Genomic DNA, 22171 nt, shown 5'->3' with positions numbered 1-22171 from the left:
AAAGCTTCTCCAGCTCATTTGTCCCAATTCTCAAGACTAATCCACACTCCGGACGAAGTGTGCTCAAATCACATGTTTTAATTATGTTAATAGAAAAAAAACGAATTTATCATGTCAGCTGAGAAATGCTGATTAGGAAGCAACACTTCCCTGTTCCAGTCAAATGGGATTTTCTCATCACCAGCTGAAAACTGGCTAAAACTGTTGTCGTATAAAGCCTGTGCCTATGGTTATCCATCATTGAGCCCCTATCAAAGACGGCCATCTCACACTGGGCTATGGGTTTGAATGGCAGGTCCGTGCCCATCGATTTCAGCGCAGAGGAGTTGGTCAAGGTAACAGAACAGAAGCTGGGAGAACCAGTAGGAAGTCAGTGGTGCTCTCCTTTTCCTTTCTCAGGGATATTTTAGAACTCAGCAATATGATGTGCTACACTATGGTGTTTGTTTTGTCATTTTTAACAGCCAGTCAACTCCTGAAATATTTCCAAGGAACATCCAAATTATTTGAAAACTGAAACATGGTATATATAAAAAAATAATAATAATAATAATATATATTAGTGAGAGCAAAATGCTGTCTTTCAGTACATAACAGAAATGCAGCAGTCTTCACACAGCATCATTAATACATTTATGAAGACATAAACGATAGATGAAAACAATGAATCCATTTTTCACAAGCTGAAAGAAAGGGAAGAGGAAAATACACATGAAAAGGAAACGCATCTCGCATATCCAAACTGATAAAGAGATGAGGGACTACGAGTTCCCATCATGCATCACTAAGCAAGCAGCACTGGGTTACTGGACCGAGGTGGGAGACCTCAGGAAGGAGAGAGTGAAGGAGAAACAGGAGAGAAAGACGGAAGGACATGCACACATCAGGCACACCACCACCGCATGCTCTCCCACTAGTCTTCATGGCAGCTCACTAAAGCCTGTGCTGAGGCTTCAGTCCTGACACCAATAAGAGTAGGGTTAAAAAAATTAAAATAAAAGTCACAGGAAAATGCTGACGAGTATCTCATTGGGTCACTGCTGGTCATGTGACACAGCAGATGGGCAAAAGAACTTGGCATTATGACAATTGTTTTTGCACTTGACCATCAGATACATAATCCACACAAAATAAATCCCTTGCCGAAAGCAGGAGTAGGCCAAGGAAGAAAAAGAAGAAAAAATTAATTGTGCTAGAATGTATGTCTAATAGCAGACCGTATACACTCAGTGAGCACTTTATTAGGTATTTGACTTCTTTGTTTGTTTTGTTTTTTTACCATTCTCTGCAGACTCTAGAGACTGTTGTGCATGAAAATTCCAAGATATCAGCAGTTTCTGAGATATTTAAACCACCCTGTCTGGCACCAACAATCATTCTACAGTCAAAGTCCCATCACATTTCTTCCTCATTCTGACATTTGGTCAGAACAGCTGAACCTCTTGACCATGTCAGCATGCTTTTATGCATTTAGCTGCTGCCACATCATTGGCTGATTAAATATTCACATTATTAGGTAGACCTCTACACCAGCTTGTTAAAGTGCTCACAGTGTATTTTGCAAGAATACGGTTCTATTGCCTAAAGGGTAATACTATTACCAGCCCAGTCTACTGACTAACAACCAAAATACTAATGTAGACAAGCTATCATTTTGGAGACAGAGATACAGGGACAAATATTCTAGTTCCCTTCCTTTTGGAAATGGCCAAATGTCCTGTTGCAGGTCATTGACCTGCAGCAACCCCCACATAATCTGGATACCTAGACTTGCATTGGATTCCTGAATCTGTGGGTTCATTCCGATCTCATTCAATTTATTTTATACATCGTCATCTTCTCAGTCCCCGTGTGACCCGGACACATTCCAATCAGATGCTCCTTCCACAGGAAGTCGTTTTCGGAACCCGTGACATATAACAGATCCACCGGTGGATCCACATCTACTGTCTGTAATTGACGTAGCTTCAAACCGACACTGAGGAATGAAAGGACATTTCATTCCCATAATCCATGTTGCCAAAAGATGCGAGTAATGAAAATGAAGGGTTGGAATGAACCCTCTGAATCACTTCCAGCGTCACAGTGACCCAGGATACCTTGCAGTGGAGGACCCAGCACTGTGGAGACCAAGCATAAGAAACTGGCATGACTGCACACACACTGCTGCGTACGTACAGTACGTGTCCTACTGGGCCAGTGAACGAACACCAAATGCAGCCCAGCATAGCCATGCTCCTCTCTCCGCTAACAATCGTTCATTTGCAGGGCCTTAACAGGACTCCATTTGCAAAATATCCACACTCGTTGAATAGAGATTAGCCGGAAAAATCACTCACTTAATTTTCATTCCAGTGAGCAAAAGCCAGCCCGGCGAGAGTCAAAGCTACTGCTTAAGCTTGATTTATGGACGTAATTAATAAATTAAGATATGTAGCGACTCCGACAAGGAATAAATGTTTAACAGCTACTGCAGGCTGTGTGCAGGAAAAGCATGTGGCGGGACCAGCTGGTATTTGAATGAAGGGAAAACGTCTTTTAGACAGGTGGGCCAAATCTTTGCTTCCTGCTTCTGCATGCTCTCATCGGGGAGAGAGAGCAACTGCCATTCAAAAGTCTCACATTCGGTGAATCCAACTTTTAAAACCAAAATGGCTCCCTTTATATTGGCCTTTAAACGGGCCTGAGCGAGGGACAGGGACAGCTGCCCGCAGAGTACCGAGGTGAGGGACATAAAAACAGCATTCATATTCGCCAGAGAGAATGTGATTTGAGTATGTAGACTCAAGGTAGACTTACCATGAGCTACCGGATTGTGAAACGATGGTGTACGCTCCTTTAGAAGCTATAAATCAGTCCGATTTCATCTTCGTCGGCTAAGTACTGGTGAAAAACTACGCCGCCCACATCCTAAAGCGCTGTTACCACGGAGATGTCCACCATTAGTAAAATGTACGTAATTGCTATGCATTTAAAAGCACGAAAGAGAGCGGAAAGTGGTTTGATCACATCGTTTGCGATGCTTCATGGGATGTGTAGATCACTCCCATTAAGAACCGTTAAGTACACAGTGTTGTACCTCTGCCTTTTTTCCATTTTCTAAAGATTTTATTGCTTTAAAAAAATGTGTCATAATATCATGATTAATCTGGTAGCCGGATGGTTAAAACACTTTAACTAGGAACTTTCTGAAATGTCTATGGCAAAAATCTATTGGAAAATCTCTTGCAGAACCATAGGGGTGACTACAACACCCCGTACTTGACTGACTAAATCATCTTGATCGCCTGTCTTGCATTGTAGGGCTGAATTCCAAGCAACAAAGCCTTGCGGACTAAAACACAGGACCATACTTGTGACAGCTTTGATTCTATATTTTAAAAGCAGAACCCTACTCACAAGACATTCAATTCAATGCATTTAGGGAGGGACCAAAATTATAGAAATGCTTATCAGGGGCATTATGTGCATCTGACAGTAATGGCCTTGCACCTTTCCTTACTTAAGATAATAGCTTGTGTGGAATAAGCCGTGGTGTGTGAGCTACTCCCGGCCATTTCCCATGATACCTGCACGGCACATGGGAAGAGGCAGCAGAGTAAAGAGCTGTGATGACTGCAGGCCCATGCAAATACAGGCCAATTTGTTACTACTGAGCTGGAGGACGAGACGGCGCAAGAGGGAACTACTGGGAAACTGCCTTCCATTGTCTTCAGAAGATCCACAATCTCATATAGACAGCGACACACAAGCAACACATAGACCAGTGTGATAAGAACTACATTTACCACACTGGGATAGTGTTATTGCTCTTTCCGGGGTGGGCGGGGGGGCGGGGGCATTTGTGCAGTTGTGGTGGTGCTCATGCTCAGGTTTATTTGTGAATGGCCCAATCCTCGTTCAGTGAGCCTGCTCCTTCCAGACCTGGGTCAAATACGTAACCATTTTGGATGAAACTTATTTTCTGTGCTCAACTGATCTTGCCTGGTACAACTTTGTCAACCCAGAGGACCAGAAGGCAGGATTTGCTCTTTTTGAAAGGTTCCAACACACCAGACACTTTTCTATGCTTTACTGGAGTGTATCTGAATCCAAAACAATGACGTATATTAACCACAGTCTGGCTCCTTCAGTCATGTGCGTCCAGCTCAACTGTACAGGAGGACAAAACAAAAATAACCCCCCCCAAAAAAACCTAAGTGCAGAAAAGTGCTCATGGGAGATCTGGACGCAGGTGCACATGAACACAGAGAGTCTTGCTTGGGGTTTATACAAATCAACTCAAGACTCCACTCCTATTTTGACACACGTACACTGTTCCAGCTCCACAGGCCAGTGTGTGCACAGCCCACTACCACCACTAGGGGCAGCAAAGGAGCAGGATTGTGTCGTCTACTCTTGCTCCTGCACGGCAATGTAATGTATAGGGAGAAATAACAAACAGAAAGTAGTCTGAAGAAGAAATACCGGTTCCTCTTCATATAGAGCCAGAGGATGAACCAAGGAAACCATTTGGATTTACTCCTTTTTCAGGGAAGGGGATAGAAAAAAACGACTAAGAGGAAATGAGCTGGTAGCCCTATGTAAGGAAAACATCCTCACATACTGCGATCGCTGAGTTAGTCAGTTTGGTTTCCACGGCAGCGAGCATGCTCAGTGAGTGATATGCAGGGAGTTCTCAGCAGGTTACACAAGACATGCGTTCTGATTGGACGGGCGTTTTGAGAGGAAATGCAGGTCCATGCAGGTGTGCCCCCCCCCCCCCCCCACTACCACCACCACCACCACAGAATCAAACCGTGATTGTAACAGCACCTGCCCTAGAGCTAAGGACATGGAGACCCAGGGATGGCTTTGGAAATCAGGGGGAGATGGGGGGGGTTGCACTGTAAGTTTTAGGAAGGGGACTGGATGAGTTAGTATACTCTGGAGGACTGAAGTGGGAGGCCAGCAGGGGGCACCCTCCGCTTTAGCCAGCTCCTTCCCTGCTCTCTGCCTCCTCTCCTGCCTACCCTTGGGCGTGGCCAGGGGCAAGCCAAGCTGGCCCCTCCCTCTTGGCTCGGTGCCGGCCGACGGTTCCGAGGGGGCGTGGCCGCCGGGCGTGACGACGATGCGCAGCTCTGCTTCGCTCGAGTGGTCAAAACAATCTGGGATTCAACACAAGATGGCCGCCTTAGTGCCCGGGGCGTAGCAGCTGTTTGTACACCTCACATGCCCCCGTTTTCTCGAGTGACAAATTTACACATTTACAAGAATCGTGCCTTTGGAGACAACCAAAGGAGCCCATCCTTGGGCAGGAAAAAAAAAAAAAAAACAGAGTTAATCATTTGAAGATGGTGACGAGGGAGTACTGGTACACTGATAAAAACAGTGCTGTAGCAGCATGAAAACAAGACACAAAAATAAAATAAAATGAAGTTTGATGATCAAACAGCGTTGATGAAGACACAAACGGCCCAAACCTTATTCCTTGGCACAACAGGAGAATTCAGAATCCAGTACCTTCCAAATTAATCAAAGGCTCAGGGAAGATTTGGTCCAAAGCGGTTAGGCTTTCAATTAAAATGTGCCAATATCTTATATAGAAGTTCACTTTCTGGAGCTTGTTGATATCATTTAATTTATTTTTGTGAATGTGTAAATGTATGATATAACATATTGATGCCTCTGTACTAGCCACTGTGAAGCCTGCAGGTTGGCTGCAACTTCTGGAAGTTTCCAAACTGTCCTTCATACACAAGCATTGTCTGAGCCAATCGAGGACAAAAAAAAACAAAAAAACACTGAAACTGAAAAAAGCTAAAATAACTACACCGTCAACAATCTACAGCAAACACTAATCAACTGTATTGTCATCTATTGTACACGCATACAGCCAAGGTTGAAAATGCTGAATAGTTTGCTGATGCTGATGTGGATGGAGCTGCGCAGTGAAGAGTTAACGCTGCAGAACACATTCCCCTCTGTGACGCGTGTCTGCGGGAGAGCTCGCTCGGTCAGGTGACCCCTCTTACCCTCTCTCTTCCAGCGGTGCCGTCGGATGGAGGCGGCGGTGATGGCAGAGCGCGAGATCCGGCTCACGGTGGGCGTCACCTCCACCTGCAGGATCTTACGCCCGCGGGATCCGTCGGGGGCGCTGGAGGGCAAGGAGCTCTTCATGGCGTTCGCCACCTGAGCGGCACGGGAGGGGTCAAAGGTCAGAGCCAGGGGAAAATTACAAAGCAAAACAAAGACCGAGGGCCCGATTTCTTTAGCGTATACAAAACTAATAACACAAACAATCGATTGGAAAATTAAGCCCTAACTGGACCAAGGAAACCACTGGTACAACTAGGAATGTGAAAAGGCTTACACATCAAAGTGCATATACTAATGCTACGTATGCAAAAAATCTGCAGTCTGCTGAACGTTTGCTGAGTGCCAGCCCAACACTGTTAGCTAGCTTCCTCTGCTTCAGCAGTATTACCAGAATAGGCTGTGAATACAGCTCCAGCTGAGCTCTGTACAGGATGTCCTCCAGGGCCTCTCTCCCCAGGTCCCACTCTCCATTGTATCTGCAGAGGAAGGTGACATCATCAGGAGGCCGCATTACCATGCACCGACTCCATATCAGCTCTACTTAACAGGCACCCTTAACATTTTCTTTCAGGGACAGGAAAACCATTACGGCACCTACCTGCAATATTAAACCACATTTTAATTCCATCCCCCTCCTCTGCCCAGTGAGTCATTTTGAAAACTCTCATCCAACTTCAGCCCATGGCAATTTAATTAAACCAAAAAAAGGGCAAATGAACCAGCTGATGGTTACCTCCCCCTTTATCTCCATATGGATGTTTAGTTCCACCGCTCCAAAGAAACGCACTCACACACTCACAACGTGTTACAAAGGACTGTTCGACAGTATCGAAACCTAAACCAGTTTAGAATTTCACTGTGGTGATTAAACAACTGGGCTTGTAAAATGAATACATTCTCAGGTAGGGCACTGCGATTTCGCCCTTGAGAAAGATACTTAATGGAATTGCCTCAACAAATATCCTCATGTACTGTATAAACAGACCTTAAGACAATAAAGACACTAGCCAAAAAAAAAAAAAGACAAAAAATAATAATACTAGGAGTGGGTTCATCAGTCAACCCTCATTCAAATAACAAATTCATATATATATATTTTTTATTTCTTCACTGCAGACCGATATAAAGGCAGGTTTTCATTGGTAAACAGGAGGAGTGCATTCATCAACCCAGAGAGGAGAGAGTGAGTCAGAAGCACACTCAGAAGGCCCCTCTCGGCTTTTATACAAACAAGGACCTGCGTAATCGCAAAGCTGCAGAAACTGCGCACTTTCATTCACCGAGACATCCGCCGCAATGAAGAGAAACGGCAGACTGAAAACCTTTCCTCCGTTTACCTCTGTTTACAGGGACAGAGGCTTTCAGCGCTTTCTATGATTCCCGATTGAAAGCGCTGAAGCAGCCGCAAGGCTACACTGAAGTGCCACTGAATTCTGAATTGAACTGTAAATTCAATTGGTTTGCGGAATTTACTGGACTGACCCCGACACGGATGTGTGCAAACACATAATACTGTGTACATGCCTTTGCGTGTACACGCCTGTGAGCCGGTAAATAAAGCGGGTGATGAAAAGCTTTTGTGGGTCTCTTGTGTGTGCGTGCATATATAAAATGTGCTTGTGTAAATAAAGACTGTGTATACATTCTGTGTACACAGCCTGTTTCTAGTTTGTGACTTTAGGACAATGGTTCCCAAACCTGTCCCTGGAGATGTACCATCCTGCAGGTTTTCACTCCAACCCTGACAGAACAGCTCCACTGAAGTGTCAATTAAGAGTCCAGTGTGCCAAATTTAGGATTGAAATGAAAACCTGCAGGAGCACAGCTCTCCAGGAATGGGCTTCCTGGACGTTGATTAGAGAGCGACCTGGCCAGAGTGTTCCCCAAAAATGTAAGTAGTAGTGCCAAACAGAAAAGGTAGCCGACCAGGGGGGGTCAGATGATGTCCCCTGGTCTTTTTTTTCTGAAGCAATTTGGAGGCTTCTGGTGCATTTTAATATGTTGAACGCATTTTAAATTGATTTATTCTTAAGCATTGAGAGACCGGCAAAGGTGTATTTGTAAACGCCAGCAACAAGCGAAGGAGAATAAACTAGAACACGACACCACTATATATTGAATAAAAATCTAAAATGTAATTTTATATTAGTCACAATAATTAATCCTACCAATTAGTGTCTCTTAAGGAGTGTGTTGGCCACCATAATTATCGATAAATGAAGGCTCTAGATGACATGAAATGGCGGCCAGAAGTCAATCATAAATGTAAAACGCTCTTCCAAGTCCATGTCAAGAGACACCAATGCTCTGCTAAGCTCCTCTCAGAGACTGGGAACTGAGGTGTCAATTTGAACCGATTTGTTTATTAGGGCATGGGCTTCTTCCTCCTCTATCTCTGCAGTGCATGGAGGCTCTCTGTGAGGCTGGTATTGGGGCTCTCCGTGGGCTTGTCTGTGAGGCTGACTAGGGCCTGATTGATCCCCCTCTACAAAAAAACATTCCAATATGCTATTTCATCATTCAAATTCTTCATATTAATTTAGGACACAAATGGAATCACTCAGGTCTTTCTTAATAATAAAGTACCCAAATGGTAAACTCCAGAATTAAGCACCAATCAAATTTAGAGCATGTTTGCCAATTCATAGTCACTGATTAATCAATTTAAGGCTATTAAGGCCTAAATAATATGCACACTTCATATTACATAATGTAAAACATATTCTATAGGCTACATAAATTGTATAAGACATTTTCTGCTGCAACACCAAATGACGCATGGGTTCGCTAAATTACTGAAAATGCTATCGATATGGATGCAATAACGTTATTTTGTTCAACGCCGAATCCGTTGGTTTCTCCTGTTCGCTTGCAGCCTAAAAAGAGAAGTGGCTTTACAACGTCGATCGCGTTTGCTTTTACTTTCGTCAAGCCGTTGAGTTTGTAATTTATTAAATTGGTAACGTTAGATACGTTTCTATTAACGTTAACACCTCCATTTTACAATGTTCCTCAGCCCCTGAAGTCTCATACGTTATCGACAGATTTCTGAGTGCACAAAATCGGATCTTAAGAATTAATTCATTGATCTAAGATATCTATATCTTACACTTATCGTAAGGTAAGTCTATAACGGTTTTCTTTACGAAGCCCTTTATTGTCTGCTGTCCGGTTCTGGGATTTGCCTTCCTTTTTAGGAAGTCGCTGTCGACTGTAAGCCTGTATGGGAAATTATGAAATTGACGTTTTGTTGCAAATGGTGCCCGGTAGGCTATATTCTTATTAATATCAATGTTAATTAAGATCACATTACCCAAAGTCAGCAAACTGTTCAAGAATGTGTCAGAGTAGCCAATTGTAAAGTGAGCTAGCCATTAGTCTATGGAAATGGATCACGATATAGGATAGTAGGCCTACTAGCTTAGGGATTGTGTAGCCTATATAATATGGTTTACTTCAGTCTTCTAACGTTACACCTATTTTACTGTTGAGGGCAGTTCGCAAACCGGATATAACTTAATATGTTAACTAGCTAGCTAATATGTGAAATGGCCTACAGAAAATATAACAAACTCACAGCTGATTGTGAATAGGTGAGTAAGTTACATCGCGTTGGCAGAGAAAATGACGAGCCGTTTCCTCTCTCCTAAGACAGCACATAAATGAACATTACATTGATACATGAAGCTAGCGTGTGTGACAATGCAGTTGGCAGCGGACAATATTAGTAGGCTAGTGATTGCATTATTACAGATACCATTATATACATTTAAAGATATAATTATACTTAATAGAGTAGCTGGCCAGCTAGAAGTGAGTAGTCGGCCATTTAGCCAGCAGCCGGCGCTTGGAGAACACTGGCCCAGCTAGCACAGAGGACCTCCTCTGAGGACATAAACCACACACTCTGAAAGATGCACTGGGCCACAAAAATAACGCTCAAGTTCATCATTCCCAATTTCCTTTCCGCCCATGTCTCTATGTGAGTGACCTAAAAGAAAAAAACTGGTCTGGAATTAGGCCCAAAATGCACTCTACCTGCTAAACAGTAATGCCAATACCTGTGCCAACAGCTACAATTTTTAGTGAAGGAGGAATGGTTCCACGTAAATAGAACACTATTTGTGTCACTTCAATAAATTACAAATAAAAGAAGGTACTACTCTTTAATTAAATCTGATCCCCTGTATGATGTATCTGTAGGTCAGGAAAACTACGCTAAATATTTAACCATCATGCCACCAGTCAGTCTGAAAGTGCAGGGCATTGAAAACGTTGTTGTTTGTGTGACGCAAGACCTCAGCAGTACATCGTAACTCACATGGCATGGTAAACCGCGGTCAGCATCTGCACCATGAACTCAGCGTCCAGAACCACTCTGTTACACGGATCCCTCCACAACTTCTGCTGTTGCCGCGGGAACCCGCACACGCACAGCCTGTGTGACGGCAGAAACAGAGACAGAGTGAGGGAGGTCCGGCACCCTGAGGATGACCGAGCGCTCGGCCGCAGAGACGTAGAGGAGAGTGACACGACTCCTTTATGTCACCTTTACGCAAGGCGAAGGCAGCAGTGCTCCCGGCCTCTGGGTGGAGACCGAGGGTAAACGAGAAGGCGAGAGCGGAGGATGCTGGGAAACTGGTTCTTACCGTGAGCTCATCCTGCAGGCAGCCTGGTGGGAGGAGGCGGGCATGTAGACCACGGCGGAGTTATAGCACAGCATCAGGAAACACAGCACCTCGAACCTGCAGCCACAAGAACAACATTGTTTTATGGCCTTGCAGCGGCTCCAGTGGCCTTTGGTGTCTTCCATGACCCTGTAAGGCTGGGGGATACATGCTGGTGGGGCCACATGTCAGGCTTTAAAAGATGCCGCCCACTGCCTCTGTGCTCGGCACTAAAAGCTGTGGATTATGGGTACTGGCCCTGTCATTGCCTAGCATCCTGTTCATTCATAGTTTCATACTAGGACCAGGCACAATTTCTCAGATTTGACACAGCTGTGGCATAAAAACAGGTTACAGTGGCAGTAGAATATAAAAAATGTCAAAAAGTGACTATCCAGCATTACCAGAATATGGAAATGTGTAAACATACCAAACAATGGTGCGGCACACACCAGAATAATATGGGATTACCCCTCAGCCACAATGTGGTGTGTATTGTGTTGAAAAATAAAGAAATGCTTTTGCTTAGGGTAACAAGCAAATTTATAATCACATTATCACATTTATGTCTGTAATTTAGCAACTACTTCTGCCAAGGTACCTTGGATCAAGGTACTCGGCCTGACTGGTGCTGTAAATGGATGGTATGCAAGATGATGTACGCGGGTTCAGGAGCGCACCTGTTCTGGGCGGTGAAGGTCTCTCTCTGAGGGTGGAGGCCGCTGTACACCACCCTGATGAGGTCATGGTGGCTGAGCGCCCCCTCCGTCAGCGCCATGGACCCCAGGCTGGAGGGCTGAGAGAGACAGGACTGTGACTGCCAGCTTTGTTCAAATAAACACACACCCCCCTCACACACACACACACACACACAAAACACCCCCCTCACACACCCACAGCACCCCCGCACGCACGCACGCACGCAGCCAAAGCAGCCCCGTGATTCAGGGGCGCATTTCCTGGTGTTTGAGCTAGGGTGAGAACTGAAAATGACCACTGACTCACACCTGGTGGGGAACCGCAGTCTAGCGCTGACGCTGGCGGCCGTGGGTCCTGCAGCCGCAAAGCGCCACAGACGGAGGGAAGGGAGCGGGAAGAGAGTGGAAGGGTGGAATACAGAACGACGGCAGACGGTTGGCACAAGCAGCCGGAGAGAGAGAGAGAGAGAGAGAGAGAGAGGTGGCTGGTGCGAAAACGAGGGGGCGTTTGGTGGGGGGCTCGGCCGGTACGCAACGCCACGTGGAGACGAAAACACACTCAGTCATGGTGACAGCGTGCAGAGAGGCCGTCTCGGGTAATTGAATTTGAGGATTGCGGTTTTCTGACGACGGTAGCACTGCTAAGGGTGTGGGGGGGGGTTAATATTGGATGAAAGGCTAGAGTGTATGCTAATGCAATCTGCTCCACGATACGGCTGCTGGACTAGATGGTGCCATAGGCTGGGATTATAACCACCCCCCCACCTGAAAACCTTCAGATGGAGAAGGCTCTCAGGCCTGTAATGACTCCCATAAATTACCCCCTTCCTTCCGCAGCGCTCATACGCGCAGGCTGTCAAACGGCCCAGCCTGAAATAGAGCAGGAGCGCTCTGACACGCACATACTGCCAGCTGTACTATTGTGCACTTTCATTTTAAGTGATGGAACATAGCAAGAGACTAAAATGGCACATTTTAGAGGGTTCTACTGATTTTTTTTTTTTGCTGTAAACTCCAATCTCTGATTTATGGTAAATAATGCCATAGAAATGTTGCACTGGAAGCAGCACACTAATCCCCTTTCACACAACACTCTCTAGGCAGCTTGGAGAGAGACAATCTGGGTTTGACTGTAAATAAAGCCATTTGCTCCATTTGGGGTGAGCAGATGTGGCTCTGATGTGAAGAGGCTACGTTTTCAGTTTTGAGACTGCCGTTTCAGTAAAAGCACCTGTGCCAATTATCTGTTCAAGAGTCACATCTGTAGAAGTCAGGTCATGATAGATGGAAATATTCAACCCTGACAGGAAATGGTTATAAAGAATATGAACTCATGTGAATAAGAGACGAACATAACTAGCCCCACCGAACCACAATCCTCTCTTCTTCCCTAGCGCTCTCCACAGGTCAGCCTCACATGCATCAGACCTGGATCTGGATTCAAATACTCTTCTACACTTTACTGAGCCTGTCTGGTGTATTGGAAGCTACAAAATACTCTCAAAAAATGCTAACTGTGCCTTCTGGTCTTTGTTGCACCAGGCATCAAGCACAAAAACAGTTTTGAATCCAAATGAATTATGTGTTGAACCCAGGTCTGTCACACACACAGAACTCTGCCCCACTCTTACCTCATGATATATCGAAGGTTTGGAGAGGGAAGGGATTGTGAAGGACAGCGTCTTGCCATTTCCGTCTTTGTCAACGATTTCCTGCAAAACAGAGGGGTAGTGTAGTTATGCAACAATCTCCTATGCCAGTGATTCAAGACTACATCTCCGACAACCCCCTTCCCCAATCAGAGCCCTGCAAGTGCCTGAGGACAACCCCACATTGCCCAGATCCCCAATGAGGTCCAAGAGCAACGTTACCGTCCTTCTCCAATCACAGCCTCAGGACTCCACCACAAACCCAATCCCATCTAAGGACCCCCCCCCTTACCTAAATCATTAAAGCCACTGTGAGTCTGTACAATAGACCATACCGTCAGTACCATAGACCATCTCCCCCCTGGCCCCTGTGAGTCTGTACCATAGAACATTAGACCATCTCCCCCCTGGTCCGCATGTGTGTGTACCATAGACCGTACGGTCTGAACCATAGACTGTCTCCCCCCCTGGCCCCTGTGAGTCTGTACCATAAACTTTAGGGTCTGTACCATAGACCGTAGGGTCTGTACGCACCAGGTTGTAGATGCCCAGCAGCAGGGCTTCGATGCAGCCGTTGCTCTGGCGGTCCCTGCTGGCGGTGACACGCAGGTACACCCAGATGAGCTCGGGCAGGAACTGGAGGGTGAACCGGCGGAGCCTCTCCTGGGCGCTGCGGTAGAGCTCAAACAGCTGGTGACACACCGGCTCCAGCAGCTGCAGGGGACGCAGAAAACGTGGGTGACATGGCAACCCCAAAAACACCTAAACGGTCTCTCCATAGCCCTGCGATATTCATAGTGCATTCACTGCTCTTGTCGAAAGGTTGGAACTGGGATAAAACATTCACGCATGCCCGGAATAATGCGTATCACCCAAAAAAACCCACAATGTTCAGCAGTGATGCTTTGTTCAGCTGTGAAGCGTTGTCGTCACCTTGGAAACTCGTTCTATTTCGGAGGTGCATGAAATTTCTACTCGGAATGACGACATTTACAGCCGTACAATAGGATTTTTCCTAATTGGAAGAGGGAAACTGCCTGCTTTCGAGATTGCCTTGCAGGCTGTATGTGTGGTGGCACACATTGGCAGGATTGGAGGTTGGGGTGACATGGAGATGAATGCAAGCCCTTGATAAATGAACGAGACTAAAGTGGTTCCTTCGTGTCATTTCCTGGAAGGGCGGTGAAGCGGAAGAAGCCATCCTGCGGTTGTTTTAATATCCCTCCAGCGCGGCCTCGCTGCACGAACATGAGAACAGAGAGCACAGGCGGGGTATAGGCGGGATGACAGCGCTCTATCCTCTCTACAGAGCTTCCAAAAAGTACAGCATTACTGGAACCTCACCAGGACGAGAGAGGGAGAGAGAGACAAACTAAAGCAGAGGAAAAGAGAGGAATACATAGTGAGAGAGAGAGAGAGAGAGAGGGAGAGAGAGAGAGAGAGAGGTGTGGCATGAAGATGGATAATGAGCTTTCAGGCAAATGAGCAAAGCCATATAATTATTCCTGAAGACACACAGTGATTGTCTAACAGCCTGTGGAAGTGGGTAATATGATTATTGGGGAAGACTGCATCTGGGTTTTACAGCTTTCTAGAGCGGGGAGCTCCACACTACAGCCTGGTCCCCATGCATCACAGGGCGACGTGCCAGAGATCCCTCATTGACCTCATCCGCACCAGCTCACCAATTATTTGCAGGTACTCAGGTGTCCCTCAGGGAATTACCAATTGTGAGAGCAGACCCTCAAAACTACATTTCCCAGAATAGATTTAGCTTGGAGTATAAAGGTTGGGGTGCTGAGCCTGCACCTCCATGGTGGTGAGATTGATTCCCAGGAGGGCCCTATCGGTGTACCCTTGAGCGAGGTTCTTAACCTGAATTGCTTCAGAACATATCCAGCTCTATTAAAAAATATAGGCCTTAAACGTGAGTCACCGGATGAGAGTCAGCCAAATGCCAAAATGTATAATCTAAAGTATATTATATGTGCCAGAATAATGTAAAGATTATTATTAAAGACACACACACACACACACAGACACACACAGACACACACAGACACACACAGACACACACACAGACACACACACACGTCACAATTCAACCCCATCTTTACTGTACCATGAAGGATACTGAGGACTTTAAACCAATACCAATTATAGAGCCTATGATAAATGATGATTATGAGTAAAACTTCAAATGGCTTGTGACCGCTGGCCATTACAGCTGTATGTGTATTCTCTGGTTCCTATCAATGTCAGTTAAGCTGAAGCACACACCAGGAGGTCACGAGAGCGGACTGCCTCCTGGGTTGCCATGACAATGAGCCGACACAGGGCGGAGTTCACTTTCAGCTCCGACACGCTGACATCGCAGACGTTTCAAACAGAATGAAGGTGTTTTATGGTAAAATAAAAGCCCTTTTTTTCTAGCTGATGGGCTGTGTGTTTAAAGGAATATTAGCGCTGCAGTGGGCCTGTGCGCACTGTGTTACATGGAAGACAAAGGAGGCTCAGAGCAGGACATCCATCTCACTGGGAGAGTGTGATAGCACACATCGCTAGTGCACACAGCCTTGTCCATCATCCCACGCTCAGTGAGTGAGTGTGTGTGTGTGCATGTGTGCGTGCGTGTGTGGTTGCCTGTCTGTTGTTCTGTGTGTGTGCATGCGCCTAGAGTATGTGTGTGTGTGTGTGTGTGTGTAAGTGTGTGGTTGCCTGTCTGTTGGTCTGTGTGTGTCTGTGTGCATGCGCCTACAGTATGTGTGTGTGTGTGTGTATGTATGTGAGTATGTTTGTTTGTGTATGATTGTGCTAGGCAGGTGGGCGTTAAAAGGAATTTAAACTAAAAAATATTTCAGCAAAAATAAAAAAGACAGCTATAAAAAATATTAACCACCAAGCAATCATTTACAATACATAATTACAATAAAAAAATAGAATAATAATCTCAGCTCTTCCCAGACCATACAGCCTCCAGATGAAGAGAAACAACGCAGGCCAGGACTGCAGGTCTCCAAGGCTCACCTCATTGCTGGGGTCCTGAACTACTCTGTAGAGCGCCGGCACCAGGGACTTCTTCAGGTGGAGACTGGCAGCATAGCTGGATATCTGGGTCTCAGGTAAAGCCTGTGGGTGGGCATTACCACAGTTACCCTTGAAGCGTGACTGGAGGGGTCCCCATTCTGACATTCATAACTATCTCAGAGGTACAGCAGAGACCTTCCAAATAAACAAAACTTGGAGAGAATCGGGACAGTGCACGTGAATGGAAAGATTGGGTTTGGGGCAGTCCTAGTGTGGGCAAAACACAGCCAAGCAGTGAGAAGCACAGAAGATATTGGGAAAATACCCTAAATATTTCGTAAAAAAGCTTCAAGATAGAAACAACTAGTGAGTGAAAATTATTAGAAAAAGTTACAATTTCTGAAGCGTTATGTTCAATGTCGGTAATATTTTGGCAGCAGTATTTATTCATTTAAATTTTAGCTCACCTTGAATTCTGAAAGCCATTCCTCCACCACTCCTCTCTCTGAACCCAGCATCTTCCACTGACCCCAGGACACCTCCCTCTGAGAGAGAAAGGGGGAACGGGAAAAGGAGGAAAGAGACAGGTGAGGAGAGGGAGAGATAACAATAAGGTAACGAGATAAGACCATGTGGTTAATCTTTCAGGAAGTGCTTTACTCAAAGTTACTGAGGTTAAGCTGGAATTGGGCTGGGTTTGATTCAGCAGTGCCCCGGTCCCTACGCGACTCCTCAGTATGACATGGTTGTGACAATCCTTTTTCAGATGCTCTGTTAGAAATATCAAACCCGTCAGTATCAATCGGTTTGAACTTGAGCAAAACGAAACAATGACAGGAAGGTAGAGTAAGGTAAATTCCAGTGAGAAGAAGTGCACTGAACCATGCAAGTGCACACACTAGTCTGCAGAGCCATACACGTGGACACACAATATGCTGACGCAGGTAAGCACATACTCTACAGCAGGGATGATCAAATCTGGCCCTCAAATCCAGCCCTGGTTTTCTTTTCTCCTCTGCAATCAGCTAAAAAATGACTGCCTTCACACCTGACTCCCAGGTAAAAGAAGGGTGGAAAGCCAGCCTTCGAGGAGAGCGATTTGATGATCCCTGCTGCAAGCGTGCATTCTAAACTCATGTTTGCAACACTGCAATCTCACCCACTGGCAAAGTATTTGATCTCAATGGCCTCAGTAAACATTCAGAACATTAAACACCAAAAACCTAACTTTACAATAAACTACAGCAGCAGCAAACACTATACTTTTTGTACACTGGTTTCAGCTTTCTAGCAAGAGGGCAGTCTTATAATTAATGAGCTGTCGGGTGTCCGCCAGAAAATTAGCCCTGGTCCAGTTACAGCTGCTATTTGACACATCTTGGCCAATTTGGCAAATTCAGGAAGAACGAAAAGCACCAAAGGACACTGAAGTTAGCCCAGATAGACAAAGTCACTAAGATCACTAAAACGGGACAAAGCGCTTCAGAATTGCAATGACGTCAAATCATATTTCAGAAGGGTCAATGCGGTCATTTAGTTCCATTCCTTTTACCAGAGGAGACCAAGAATACTGAGGCCAGTTAACTGTGCCCATATGGGCAGGTCGCACAAGACACAAGGATTCGTGACTCACGAGGCGAGCAAATTGGCATCAGTGTTCTGAGTCACTGCTGTGGCACTGACTCACTGAGTCACCCGAGCTGCTCCACATCCATGATTACATGTTGGCAGACAGGCTTATCCAGGGAGCCCTACACACACACACCAAATGTCTTAATGCTGGATATTTAGTGAGGCAGTTCAGCACCGCCCCACCTGGGAACCGGAATAAGTCTAGTTTTTAGTCACTATGAATTACTGCTGCCACAAACACAAAACACTAATTAAACTGGGTAGGGTGCAACAGTAGGATAGATCTGGGCCTTAATCTAGACCAAAGATTTTTCACCATACCATGTAAGGGTAAAAACACCACCTCTACTGAATTTAGTTTACTTTTGATAATTTCAACCAGAGATTCGACGAGTTAGACAGACGAGTTAATCAATCAAATTATGCACATTTGTAACATGTTGGCCTACATCTTTAAATGTATGCCGTTTGCTTGGCTAATTAGTTAATCATACATCAGAAGAAAATAGAGGCAACATAGAGAGAAGTTTGTACTTTAAATGTTAAAGCAGGGATGTCTTTTCTAATTTGGACACACAGCTGTATGTACACAAAAATGAGCATGTTTGTGCATGCAAATGCAATGCACACACACACACACACACACTTGTTACAATCTGAATCTTTAGCAAAACAGTGTGTGAGTAGGCATGATTCCAGACAAACTCAGCTTCTACAAATCAATAATTAATTTACCGAAAGCACAAAGCACTTGATAGAAAAATGCCGATGTTCCAATGGTCAACCTGTCTTGCTTAGGGAGCGTTGCATTGTCGACAGGTAAGGAAGCATCAGTAAGGTTCTCAAGGCTTCATCTCGATTTGGTCATGATGGCAAAACCTGGAAGCACCAACCCTCAAAGTACCTCTTCAACACGACCCTGGAGGAGCTATAATGGTGCCAGCCCTGTTCAGGGCTTTAGATGAATAAGATTTGAGATGTAAAATTGATAAAGCGAAGGTGGAGGAGCAGGTTGGTGGGCGACACATGCACTGGTCTGCATTCCCAAGAACAGACTGAGGAGACGTGCACTGGTCTGCACTCTCCAGAACAGACGGAGGACACAGGTACTAGTCTGCACTCTCCAGAACAGACGGAGGACACATGCACTAATCTGCACTCTCCAGAACAGACGGAGGATACATGCACTAATCTGCACTCTCCAGAACAGACGGAGGACACATGCACTAGTCTGCACTCTCCAGAATAGACGTGGGACACATGCGCTAGTCTGCACACATGCACATATGACCCTGCATTCCAAACTCCAGGGAAAGGATGAAATAAGATCTTTTGAACAAGTCAGCAGGCGGTCAGGAGGATGAGCACACTTGGTAGAGCGCTGGATGAGGATGGTGATGTAAGAGAAGCTCTCCTAGGAGGCTGTGCGGAGTGAGAGTGTGGATAAGGCAATGCTGGAAGAGCAGTGTGTCCAAAGTTACCAACAGACAGCCTACAGAAATAGAGACCAAGGGGAAACACCGAGGTCTCGCGTACTTCCCTGAGCAAACAGTCCGCCAGCAGAGAGCGCATGAACGAAGAAAGAGGAGCATTGTTTGATTCTTCGTCAGTGGGGAATGATTACCTTTCCAGGGGAAACATGCAAAATGTCAGGTTCTCCAAAAGTGTTAATGACTGTTAGCTGTTCCTCAAAATGATGGAACCTGAATTCCACCTTTCTCCAATGCTGTACAGTGTCTTTTACAACAAATGTGTATCATGTCAATTATGTAGCATTTACTCATTCAAAATAGTGGTTAGGCAGTTGTCTATAAGGCAGTAATGTGTTACCATCTTTAGGCATGTTGTTAGGGAGTTGCATAGGGGTTAGACAGTGATGGTCAACAGTGAGCATGTTTCAAAATATGTAGTACAGCACGAGTGAAAAGGGCTTAATTCTTCAGTACTTTATTTTTCAGAGTGCTGTCCTAGCTTCAGCTCTGGTCTTTTGGGCATATCAATCGAGGGGGGAAAACACTTTCCTTCCATGACCCTTCCTTGTGCTCCAATTTCCCCAGCAGGACTACAGATTTAAAGGATTAATGTGCCCATGGCTATTGAAGGTTTGGAGTGAATGGTTTCCATTTAATCCAGGCACTGCAACGCCAAACATAGCCCACTGTCTCTTCATTAATGGACAGTTTGTCCATGTCCTGTCATAGCAGAAAGTCAATCGAATGTGTGGAATCAGATGAGGACGACAACATAGTCATTGTCATTCAATCTGAGATAAAGGTGAGAGACACCTTCAGACTGGCCCCTGTCACACACACCTTCAGATTGGCCCCTGCCACACACACACACCTTCAGACTGGCCCCTGACACACACACCTTCAGACTGACCCCTGCCAGTCAGACCTTCAGACGGGCCCCTGTCACACACACCTTCATACTAATGTTTATCATCTTTTAATTTTACTGTTTATTTAATCCTTTTGTTCTGGTGGCCAGGACACACTCATTTATGAACTGAACTCTACATTGAGTATTAAGGGAATACAATCCAATTTAAAAGACAATGATGCCCAGTGAAGGCCAGGCAGGAGAGAAGATGAATATGGAGTGGTCACATATTACTAAACACTGTGAAACAAGGTTTAAGAAAGGCCCAACCATACACATCATCAGGGTAGAGGCCAAATTTGGAATTACTTTTCAAATATATTACACTTTTCCAATTTCCATTTTTACGGGCTGATTTCCCCATCTCCCGCCCACAGTAATCAAGGAGACAGCTTGACACGACGCCATTAGCAGGATATGGCATACCGCAGGAGTGTAGTAAATCTCCCCCTCCCATATCTGCAGTCTGCACGCGTATGGACTCTCCACAAAGACCCTAAGGGTCCTGACAAGCCCACTCCCATTGTCCCCGAGGCAGCTGTCCCTGTCCCTCCCTTTGCTTACCAGGGCTGAAATCGTTCATTTCTGCCCCCTCACTCAGTCCATCGGTCTGGAGTAACTCACCACGGAGCTCCGTTACCATGGAGACGCAACTGCCAAAATATTCCTCCCTCTTCCTGTTAAACTGAACTACGTTACTCGAACGCCACCATTTCATTTGACACATGACTCCGCTTATTTTCCAGGTTTTGTACAGCCAGCTTTTCGACAGAACTGCGACCCAGATCGATACGGAGGGAACGGGCGACTTTTTCAGAGGAAGGGTTGATTAACCCAAGCCCGAATGTTCCAGACACCGTGTTCCTCACCTCACTCTCCCGGAATTCAAATCTCCGTGGGTCGAGGCTGCTGGCTCCCCGTGACGTCACACATCTGTCAGTCCCACAGAATCACCTGCAAGGAGAGGGAACCAATCAGAGCACAGTGCATCACAATGACCAATCTGACTCAGCTTGTAGCACTAATCCTGTTTTCTGCTCTTACTGCAAATGTAACGGATTTCACCGTCGCAGATATTAATAAAATATGGTGTGATTGAACGTGGTGCGGTGTTGCACAGTTTCATTCCTCAAATGTAGCAGAACACTCAAGTCTGAACCTTGGCAGTTCAGCCAAAACCAATTCTGTATCTTAGTGAAAAATAGATTATATAGATCAAAATAGAGTGGGAAGCAGGAGTGTGAGTGTGTGTGTGTGTGCGTGCGCTTCAGACACTGGCTTCAGTCACAGATGTTCTGATGAGCAGTACACACAAGAAAAAGCTCAATCATTTCTGCACAATAGTAACAAACTGCACATGCCAAGCAGAATGTGCATTATCTGAAGGACACTTAAATCACCATCACGACAGGAGATTGCAACATGTGTAATAGAACAAAGCTGCCCAATAGCGACTGAAAGCAGCATTTTTCACTTTAGAGATTGTGCAGAACCATGCCATATGTGGCACCATTTGAGACTACTCAGCCTCTTATTTCCCTGTGAGGCTTCAGAGGATGAGAACGGGTGAGAGGGGCGGGTTGTGTAATTATCTCCGGAGACAGCATCTGGCTGCACTCACACATCCAGTTCATACATCAGATTGTGTTTTCTCCCAAAGTGCATTAGGTGGGTACGCAGGAAATTAAGAGTCTAATAAAGACAGAGATACCAACAAGCTGCCTGCTCTTTGCAGTACTTCCCTTCTGCAGAGCAGTGGAGGCATTTCAGCGATTCCATAGGAAGAACAAGAGCCAAAATGGCTCCCTCCTAACATGCTCCTGTCCACAGCCAGTGCCAAATGCCTCTTCACGGGTGCGTAGTACGATGCCTTTCAGTTTTGGGCTGTCTTCAAGGTACAATAAGTAATTTTGTACTCCTAACGGTCAAGAGAGGAATTGCAGCAACAAACACCCTCAAACCACAACATGTGCCGTTTTGGAATGTTGACAGTGACAAACGCCGTCTTTTTGTAGTGTTCTCATAAGAAAATGTTCGC

General features: G+C 45.5%; 1 protein-coding gene across 2 annotated transcripts in view; it reads right to left on the bottom strand.

Moving 5' to 3' along the window:
- The window catches only part of LOC133116243 (hyccin 2-like), a 47987-nt gene that overhangs the window by 5988 nt on the left and 19828 nt on the right, over positions 1 to 22171 (bottom strand). The window contains exons 2-12 of one of the 2 annotated variants that reach the window (XM_061225622.1): positions 21003 to 21087; positions 16587 to 16664; positions 16120 to 16221; positions 13627 to 13806; positions 13075 to 13155; positions 11426 to 11541; positions 10728 to 10823; positions 10400 to 10516; positions 6467 to 6554; positions 6015 to 6171; positions 5013 to 5147 (exon numbers count right to left, since the gene is read on the bottom strand). In XM_061225622.1, the coding sequence (XP_061081606.1) occupies positions 5013 to 5147; positions 6015 to 6171; positions 6467 to 6554; positions 10400 to 10516; positions 10728 to 10823; positions 11426 to 11541; positions 13075 to 13155; positions 13627 to 13806; positions 16120 to 16221; positions 16587 to 16637 (1123 nt within the window). In that variant the 5' untranslated portion in view covers positions 16638 to 16664; positions 21003 to 21087. The remainder of the gene's footprint in view (positions 1 to 5012; positions 5148 to 6014; positions 6172 to 6466; positions 6555 to 10399; positions 10517 to 10727; positions 10824 to 11425; positions 11542 to 13074; positions 13156 to 13626; positions 13807 to 16119; positions 16222 to 16586; positions 16665 to 21002; positions 21088 to 22171) is intronic. The other variant, XM_061225623.1, reaches the window with a different exon arrangement.

This window comes from Conger conger, chromosome 17, assembly GCF_963514075.1.
Source record: "Conger conger chromosome 17, fConCon1.1, whole genome shotgun sequence".
In the NCBI taxonomy this organism is placed as follows: domain Eukaryota; kingdom Metazoa; phylum Chordata; class Actinopteri; order Anguilliformes; family Congridae; genus Conger; species Conger conger.
The sequence above is the reverse complement of the archived record's forward strand: the minus strand, read 5'-3'. Positions and strand labels throughout refer to the sequence as shown.